At 41.4% G+C, this 9,962-nt stretch overlaps 1 protein-coding gene across 1 annotated transcript in view; it reads left to right on the top strand.

Annotated features, from left to right (window-relative positions):
- Positions 1 to 9,962, top strand: part of TMIGD1 (transmembrane and immunoglobulin domain containing 1) — a 23,244-nt gene that overhangs the window by 3,143 nt on the left and 10,139 nt on the right. The window contains exons 3-4 of the mRNA XM_011990383.1: positions 1,631 to 1,909; positions 5,978 to 6,256. Coding sequence (XP_011845773.1) covers positions 1,631 to 1,909; positions 5,978 to 6,256 — 558 coding nt within the window. The remainder of the gene's footprint in view (positions 1 to 1,630; positions 1,910 to 5,977; positions 6,257 to 9,962) is intronic.

Below are 9,962 nucleotides of genomic sequence, written 5' to 3'. Positions count from 1 at the left end.
CTCCTTGGTGCAAGTGATTCTCCTGCCTCAGCCTCCTGAGTAGCTGGGATTACAGGAGCCCGCCACCAGGCCTGGCTAATTTTTTTGTTATTTTTAGTAGAGACAGGGTTTCACTATGTTGGCCAGGATGGTCTCAAACTTTTGACCTCAAGTGATCCGCCTGTCTTGGCCTCCCACAGTGCTGGGATTACAGGCATGAGCCACCGTGCCCGGCCAGCTTAAGTTTTTTAAAAGGAAGGTTAATGTGTTTACAGAACATATCAACAAATGTTATCCAGGCTACAGGTTTATGATAGATAAAATTCTTTTTTAGCTTTTGTTACTTGCTTCTAAACCAGGAAAATAAAAATCAAAATGCAAGTGTATTACTACGCAATGAATAGATTTCTAAAAGTCAGAGCTGAAAGAAAAAAAAAAAAACCTACTATGTATCCTGATCACCCAACCCACGAAGACTTGTCTACCACACAAACCCCAGCTACTTAAACATCTTTTTATTTTTCTTCACTGCCAAAACAATACTAAAACACTATAGATGCAAGACCCAATTTGTCCATAATCCTATCATTTAATCATAAAAGTGTTTTCAAATCAGTTCTTACTCATATGCATGTGCAATTTTGATACATTTGTAGTAATTATTAGAGCTTTAACTTATATTCTGCATTTTTTGCCTAATGTTTATACCTTAAATATTTTTCCATTTCATTCCCTTGTTTTCCTACTTTCAATCCCTTCAAGTAAACAAATTAAATATGGTATGTGTATATGTATATACATATATGCATGTGTCTGTGTGTGTGTGTGTGTATTCAATATATATGGGATTTTTTCCTAAGTCTTTTTTCCATGAAAATGTGTGTATGTGTATATGTATACCATACACACATACACACACACGCATATGATCATTCTGTATGTATTGGTTTCTAACCTGGTGCTTCTCAAACTTCACTGCATATTACAATCACCTGGGGGCTGGATGTGAGGTGCTTTAAACAACACAATGCCTAGATTGCACTCACGTCAACTAATCAGAAGTCTGGGGATGACAACCAGGCATCAGTACTTTTTTTTGGAGGCAGAGTCTTGCTCGGTCACCCAGACTGGAGTGCAGTGGTGCGATCTTGGCTCACTGCAACCTCCACCTCCTGGGCTTAAGCGATTCTCCCACCTTATCCTCCCAAGTAGCTAGAAGTACGAATGCACACCACCGCGCCTGTCTAATGTTTTTTTTAATTATTATTATTTTTTGTGGAGAAGGGGTCTGACTATATTTCCCAGGCTGGTCTTGAACTCCTGAGCTCAAACAGTCCTCCCGCCTCTACCTCCCAAAGTGCTGGGATTATAGGCCCGCACCCGGCTACATCAGTACTTTTTAAAAGATCCCCTGGTGATTCCAACGTGCACCAAAATTTGATGACCACATTTTAATCTTTTTGTTTTTCAGTTAACAATACATTATGAATATTTTTCAATATAAATCATATAGATCAATACGACTATTTTTAATTGTTCAGAGCTTATTTTGTCCTACTGATGTAACAGAACTTATTTAACCAATCCCCTGTTCATGAGCATTTAGGTTGTTTACTCTGTATATCTAAATAGTTTCTCTCTATACTCCCAGGTTCTGTTTTAACTGTGAATGGTAAAACTGAGAACTATATCCTGGATACTACACCTGGCTCCCAAGTGTCTCTGATATGTGCTGTTCAAAACCACACCAGAGAGGAAGAACTGCTCTGGTACCGAGAGGAGGGGAGAGTGGATTTGAAATCTGGAAACAAAATCAATTCCAGCTCTGTCTGTGTCTCTTCCATCAGTGAAAATGACAACGGAATCAGCTTTACCTGCAGGCTGGGGAGGGATCCGTCCGTGTCCATTTCGGTGGCACTGAATGTTATTTGTGAGTGAGGGGAACAGAAACGGCTAGTGGGTCTGTAATGTCTGTAACATATGAAGTGGTAGTTGAAATCTAGGTCTTGGTATCGCCAAATTGCCCAATTTACACTCCCACCACAAAGCATGAGAGTACCTCCTATTTCCCCTCACCCTCATGAGCACTGAGTATCGTCAAACTCTGAGAATTTGTCAGCCTCCTTTGAAATTCTCTTTTCCTTTTTTCTTTCTTTCTTTTTTTTTTTTTAGACAGAGTCTCGCTCTGTTGCCCAGGCTGGAGTGCAGTGCGGTGGCGCAATCTTGGCTCACTGCAACCTCTGCCTTCCCGGGTTCAAGCGATTCTCCTGCCTCAGCGTCCTGAGTAGCTGGGACTACAGGCACCCACCACCACACTCAGCTAATTTTTAATTTTTGTATTTTTAGTAGAGACGGCGGGGGTTCACCATGTTGGCCAGGCTGGTCTCAAGCTCCTAACCTGAAGTGATCTGCCTACCTCAGCCTCTCAAACTGCTGGGATTACAGGTGTGAGCCACTGCGCCCAGCCTATTTTCAATTTTTAAATTAAGAAAGAGGGTGTTCACCTTTATGTAAACATATTGGCCTTTTTTGTTTGTTTCCGTGAAATGCCTGCTTGTATCCTTAACTCATTTTTTTCTGTTGGGTTTTATACCTTTTGCTCATTAATCTGTACGAGGGTTTTGTGGATTAAGGAAATTAGTCCTTTGTCATTTTGAATTGTAAGTATTTCTCCTACTTGTTTTTGAAAATTTTTATAGTTCTTTTTTGCCATATTGAAATTTTAAATGTTTATATATTTAAAGCTACAAGTCTTTTCCTTTGTAGTGCCTAGCTTTTGTGTTCTGCTTAGACAGATTTTCATGGCCTGGCACAGTGGCTCATGCCTGTAATCCCAACACTTTGGGAGGCAGAGGCAAATAGATCACTTAAGATCAGGAGTTCGAGACCAGCCTGATCAACATGGCGAAACCTGGCCTCTACTAAAAATACAAAAATTGGCCAGGTGCGGTGGTGGGCACCTGTAATCTCAGCTACTCAGGAGGCTGAGGCAGGAGAATTGCTTGAACTAAAGAAGCGGAGGTTGCAATGAGCTGAGATGCCACCACTGCACTTCAGCCTGGGCAACACAGTGAGACCCCATCTCAAAAAAAAAAAAAAAGATTTTCATTAGGGAATCTTTAAACATTACCTTAAAGTCAAAAAAGGTGAAGCTCTTCAATGACTGGGTTCCAGGTATTGGTAACCGGTTGGTGAAACTGTATAGGCTTAGGGGACTGTCAAGTGATATTATGTAGGTGATCACATGGGTCATTGGGTGAAAAGCTGGTTCTGCATGAGAATGGTGTGGATGGTATGGCGATGGGTGAGGTATGATGATGCAGTACGATTTGGTAGAAAGACCCTATCTCTACAAACATAACATAGTGAGACCCTATTTCTACCAAAAAAAAAAAAAAGTATGTTTTTAATTAACTGGGCATGGTGGCACACACCTGTAGCCCCAGCTACTCGGGAGGCTGAGGCTAGAGGATCGCCTGAGCCCAGAAGGTTGAGGCTTCAGTGAGCTATGATTGCCCCACTGCATTTCAACCTAGGCAACAGAGTGAGACTCTGTCAAAAAAAGACAGCTAAGGAAACTAAGGCCCGGACTAGGGGCTCAAATCATAGCTGCAGCTGAGAACAAAACACTAATTCCCAAGCTTCTAACCTAGTGCTTAAGTGCTTATTCCATGAAACCTCTTTCTTTTTTTTTTTTTTTTTGGAGACAACGTCTCACTCTGTCACCTACACTAGAGTGCAGTAGCACAATCTCAACTCACTGTAACCTCTGCCTCCCAGGCTCAAGTGATCCTCCTGCCTCAGCCTCCCAAGTAGCTGGGACTACAGGCACACACCACCACGCTGAGCTGATTTTTGTATTTTTTGTAGAGACGGGGTTTTGCTATGTTGCCTGGGCTGATGGAACCCTCTTAAGGGAGACACGGCAGAAATGCCAACAATGTGATTTGTGATTTGATGACTTAAAGAAATTGTTTTCAGTTTTCCAGCCTCAATCCACTTTTTAAATTCTCTTTATAAGAATCTCCTAAATATCATTGTTGCTAAGTGTGTGTGTATAGTTAATTGCTCAGTAATCCATAATGACAGTACTGACACAAAGTCATCAACCAATAAATCAAAATGAGCTCATAAAACGTGACAAGGATATTATGTACCCTTCAAAGGCAGGACCATTATTGTTATAAATAGCAGATCAAGAACCAAATGGAAGCTTGATAATACACTGTTTGGAGGAGAATATGGAGAAACAGTTTCTCTCATGCATCATTGCTGAAAGTTTAAATTGAGAACACCTCTTTCATAATACCTATCAAAATTTAAAGTGTGCGTATCCTATGACACAGCATTTCTCCTTCTAGATGTTAACCTTGGAGAAATACATGCACATAGGCGTAAAGAGATATGTACAAGGATGTTTACTGTATCGTTGTTTAGCATTTTAAAATGAAAACAACCTAATGCTCATCAAAACACAAATGATTAAAGTAATGCATTCTAAAAGCAATAAGCTAGATCTCTGTGGTTCAATATGAACATATGTCAAAAACATGCAAGTTATTGAGAGAAATGAAGTACTTTATGTAAATCCTTTCCATGCCCCTAAAATAATATGGTATATCTCCTATGGGTACACTATATGTATAGAAAACTATTTTAGAAAAAAGAAAGATAGGGAAGGATTTACACCAAACTCATAGCAGCGGGTATCTCTGGGGGTCAGGAAGTGACCAGCTTGGATCTTAGCTTTATCTGAAAAGTACTAATTTTTACAGAGGAGATATTCACATATACTGATGTGCTTAAATTAATTTCAAATAGTTAAATAAAAGGAAATCACTAACAGAATCTGTCCACAAATGGAATTGTTCTATTTGGCAATTATGTTCTCTATTCCAGCAGCTTCCTGCATATCTGAATATCATATAACATCCTTGTTGGATTTGATACAGAATTCAAGCTCATTCCAAAGAGCAACAAAATATCATTCTTCTGAGAGAGTTATTAATAGCACAGCCTACTCAGGGTCTAATTATTCAGTGTGCAGATTATACAAGCTCCTTTTTCCTCCTTCTCCATCTCTATCTTTTTCCTAGTTCCCACTCTCCAACCATTTCATTACTATTCTGCACTTCTGCCAGAATATGCAAGGTGATATACGTTTGACTGTCTATGGGTCTACAACTCCCCTTATTGTAGAGGGAAGAAGGAATTGCTCACACAGAGGGATGAGAGGGACTCACTTGCCTTCCACAGATGCCAGAGTTCTCATGCTTAGAACACCTGGGAGGAGGACATTATTTCTAGAGCACCACTGAGAAAATGCAGAGATGCATAGAGATGCATTGGTAAATATGTTACCAAGGCAATGGTTAGAAAAAATGCAAAAACAGACGGTGAGAGTAACCCTCAAAACCACCACCACCGTAATAATAATAGTAGCTAGCACTGTGGCAAATTCTTTACAGGGATTATTTTATTTAATCTTTACAGCATCTCAGGAGATGTATGATTATCCCATTTTTTTTACATGAGAAACAGAGGCCTTAGCAGTTAGTTAACTGTCTCAAAGTCACAGTAAATGGTGTAGATGGAATTAGGTCTAATTGCAGTGTATGCCTTCTCAATTTTGTACTGTTTTGTGCAACACTAGCACAGGTTGGTTTATTAAGTCTCAGAGAACAAAGACTCAAGGGTTATACTCTTGGGTAGTGTTACACATTGTCTGCTTATCATAGATTCATTACTATATATCATGCTCATAATCACATATTGTTTCATGGTTTGTCTTGTTCGTCACATTAAAAGTGCCATGAGGTTTGGAACTGGAAGTGTTATTTGCCCTTGTTACCCCAGTGCTTGGCACACAGTACGTATTTAATACATTTTTGTCAAATGAATAAATGACCACATGAGATAGACTGAAGGAAGACTTTGAACTCTGACAGTGAACTCTTGCTTATCAGCTAATTAAATCTAAATGCTTTGAGTCTTGCAGTTCCTCCTCTCCTAAGTGGAAACAACTTCCAAACAGTTGAGGAAGGCAGTAATGTGAAGTTGGTTTGCAGTGTGAAAGCCAACCCCCAGGCTCAAATGATGTGGTACAAAAACAGTAGTCTCCTGGATTTAGAGAAAAGCCATCACCAAATCCAACAGACAAGTGAGTCTTTTCAGCTGTCAATCACCAGAGTCGAGAAATCTGACAACGGAACCTACAGTTGTACTGCAAAGTCATCTCTGCAAACGGAGAGCTTGGACTTTCACCTGATTGTTAAAGGTAACTCTCTCTTTAAGTAATACTCAGCACAGTGCAAAACTCACGCGAGATGCTCGTAAATATTTTTGGTGACAATAAATGATAATAACAGTTATGATTAGTGGCTAGGATTTTCTTTGGAGAATCATCCCCATCCAAGGATTTTTCCACTAAGAATCCTGATCCATCCTTTTAGGGAAACCATGCCCATTCCATACAGGACACTGTTTTTTGAGCACAGATCCTTTCTTAGAACAAAATGTAGGAAACAATTCTGCTTGGCTTTTAGGGAGGAGTATTTCCATGAATTCTTCTGGGCAACGAGGTGTGTAGCAACTGGACTTTTGAGTTCATAGCTTCATAACTAACAGAAGAGAAGTAAAAAACACACAGAGAAGAGAAACTATGACTAGATAAGAAAATGGATCTCTACAACCACTCCTAATTCAAATTCTAACCTGTAGGCTAATCAGCAGAGAGAGTAGGAAAAAATAAGGGGGAAAAAGCCCTTTCTCTTGGATTCATGCTTCATCTACCCAGGGTTATCACCTCGACAATGACAGAACAAATGACCATCTGTGGGGTTTTCCCTCCTCATATTTCTTGCTCATACAGAAAGAGAAAGGCAAAATGCCTGGGGTAGCAGATGCCGAAAATGCTCACTCACACGTTGTCTGCTCTCACGCTAGCACACCAGAAGCAGCCCAACCCGCTGAGACTCCCATATCTTGTTAGAACATTATTCACTTTGTCATTTGCCTCCCTGTACCTACTCATTGCCAGTCTTGCCAGTCCCCAGGAAGCCAACTGAACCCCTGCCAGAAGTGTTGTGGTGATATAACCTTAGCGTGTCTTATTTCCTTCCCCTTGAGGGGAAGGTTATGGGATATGAACAGAGTGGCTGGTGGGGAAGAAGAGTTACTGGAGGTTGAATGCCCGTCACTGTGATTCCTGGAATGACCAGTAATTCGTCCTGCAGAGCACTAACAATTGCTCAGGGGCTCCTTGTTTTAAAAACCAAACCCACAAATATCCTGAGTACCCATGAGATAGAAGCAGTGAAAAAGCTTTGTGGCTATTTACCTCCCGCAAGACGACAAAAGCATGGCAGGGTGGGCCTCATGCCCTGCCATCCTAAGTGACTATGAACACCACACTTGGAGGCCAGGGAATTATATCCCTCCTGGTTAAGAAGAAATCATAATTGTTCTGTGTCACATTTTTAAAAAATACAGCTTATGTGGCAATCAGGATGCTAGCTTAGCAAATTGGCTTTCAGGTGGGCAGAAACTTGTTTTGGGTGGGGCTCTTCCAAACTAACTTGTTTTTCTTATTTCTTCTTGCTTAGCTACTTCCCACGGCTGGTGGCGTAAATGCTCTGCTGCTGGGGCTCAGGCTAAATGCTTTCATGAGGCCTCTCCTGGCTTCACGGCTCAGTGAGGAAGTACCTAAATGAGGCCATGCAAAGCTACAGATGACATCACAGATCTTTTCTTGAGCACAAGATTTAGCCCATGTGTTGGGATTATTTAACCATGATGAATATGGGAGGGAAATATCAGATCTGGTTACAAATGAGACCATAAAATAGGACAAGGGGAGAGGCGCAGTTATGCAATTACCCTCGCCAGAGTCTCTTTTTTCTTTCTTTTTCTTTTCTTTTTTTTTTTTTTTGAGACAGGGTATCGCTCTGCCACCTAGGCTGGAGTGCATTGGCATAATCATAGTTCACTGCAACCTCATCCCCCCAGGCTCAAGCGATCTTCCCACCTCAGCCTCCTGAATAGCTGGGACAGGTGCGTGCTACCACAACCAGCTAATTTAAAAAATTGTTTTTGTAGAGATGAGGTCTTGCCATGTGGATCAGGCTGGTCTTGAATTCCTAGGCTCAAGCAATCTGCCACCTCAGCTTCCCAAAGTGCTGGGGTTACAGGCATGAGCCACCATGCCCGGACCAAAGTCACTTTCAACAGAAATTTGAAATCCAAAGCAAGCCAATGGGTAAGGTTGTTTACTTCAGTTTGTTTATAGAATAAGAACTGTTGGCTGGGCGCTATGGCTCACGCCTGTAATCCCAGCACTTTGGGAGGCTGAGGCTGGTGGGTCACGAGGTCAGCAGTTTGAGACCAGCCGGACCAACATGGTGAAATCCTGTCTCTACTAAAAATACAAAAAAAAAAAAAAAAAAAAATTAGCCGGGCGTGATGGCCAGGCGCCTATAATCCCAGCTACTTGGGAGGCTGAGGCAGGATAATTACTTGAAACCAGAAGGCACAGGTTGCAGTGAGCCAATATCGCAACACTACACTCTAGCCTGGGCAACAAGAGCAAAACTCTGTCTCAAAAAATAAGTAAATAAAAAACAGAATAAGAGCTGTCACATGTGGCTTCATTTTATCTGGCTTGGTAAAAATATTCCAACCTGTGAATGAATTCTGATTTCTTTTTCTAATTGTCCCACCTTTACTTCCCCTTTTTATTGACATCTTGCAAATAGAGGGGCTCCCCAGTAAGGTGAGGGGCTCCCCAGTAAGGTGAGGGCCCTTTGGTGTGTCCCAGAGCTGGCTAGTACAGAACCAGGGCTTACTAGAAAAAGGTTCACTAAGCAAAGTTTCTCCATAGGGGTGATGTGACCCATACCTTCATGAGAATAATGTTTAGAAACAGCCAAGAGAGGGCAAAAATTTAATCCATTTATTCCCCAAAATTATCAAGAGCAGGAAAATTGTAAAAAAGGTAATTACAGGCTGCGTGGGATGGTTCATGCCTGTAATCCCAGGACTACGGGAGGCCAAGTGGAAGGGTTGCTTGAGGCCAGGAGTTCCAAAACAACCTGGGCAACTTGCTGGGACGCTGTCTCTTCAACAAATAGAAAAATTAGCTGGGTGTGGTGGCACACACTGGTAGTCTCAACTACTCAGGAGGCTAAGGTAGGAGGATCTCTTAAGCCCTAGAGGTCGAGGCTGCAGTGAGCCATGATCATGCCACTGCACTCCAGCCTGGGTGACAGAGTGAGACCCTGTCTCCAAAAATAATAATAATAATTGGTTAGTGTGTTATACAGTTATGGGGACAGGGGAGATAAACCCTATTTCATAATCTTAAGGTATATAGGGATTGGGCTTTGAAATTAAATTTACCTAAAGTCACTTCTTCCCTTCTTCCCTGGTTTTTGCCCTTCACTTGCTATTTCATGACCCTGTTTCCTTTCTAATACTTAATCTGTAGTATCTGTTTGTTTAATGTCTGTCTCCCCCACTAGAAGATGAGCTCCATGAAGGCAAAGGAGCCTTCCACACCTGCCCTATTTTTTGCAAAGCTGAACACAGTGCATAACACACATTAGTCACCCAGTAAATATTTATTGACTGCACCTCAATCCATAAACTCAATTGTACAAGAAATAGCACATGCTTAATTTCCTTTAAATGCCTAAAATGTTATTTAAGCCATGACTGAAGCTCCTTCCCCTCGTTGGGTGGCATCAGAATCCAGGTGCTTGGACAAGGTCACTTAAAAACCTTTGTTGACCTTAAGCACTTTTACTTTATTATTTTTTTAAGAAACGGGGTCCTGCCAGGTGCAGTGGCTGACGCCTGTAATTGCAACACTTTGGAAGGCCCTGGTAGGAGAACTGCTTGAGGTCAGGAGTTCAAGACCAGACTGGGCAACATACCCAGGCTCCATCTCTAAAAAAAAAATTATTTTAATTAAAAAAATAGGGTTG

The sequence above is a fragment of the Mandrillus leucophaeus genome, unplaced genomic scaffold (assembly GCF_000951045.1).
Source record: "Mandrillus leucophaeus isolate KB7577 unplaced genomic scaffold, Mleu.le_1.0 Scaffold379, whole genome shotgun sequence".
Classification (NCBI taxonomy): Eukaryota; Metazoa; Chordata; class Mammalia; order Primates; family Cercopithecidae; genus Mandrillus; species Mandrillus leucophaeus.
Note: the sequence above shows the minus strand (reverse complement) of the source record. Positions and strands in the feature narration are given on the sequence as shown.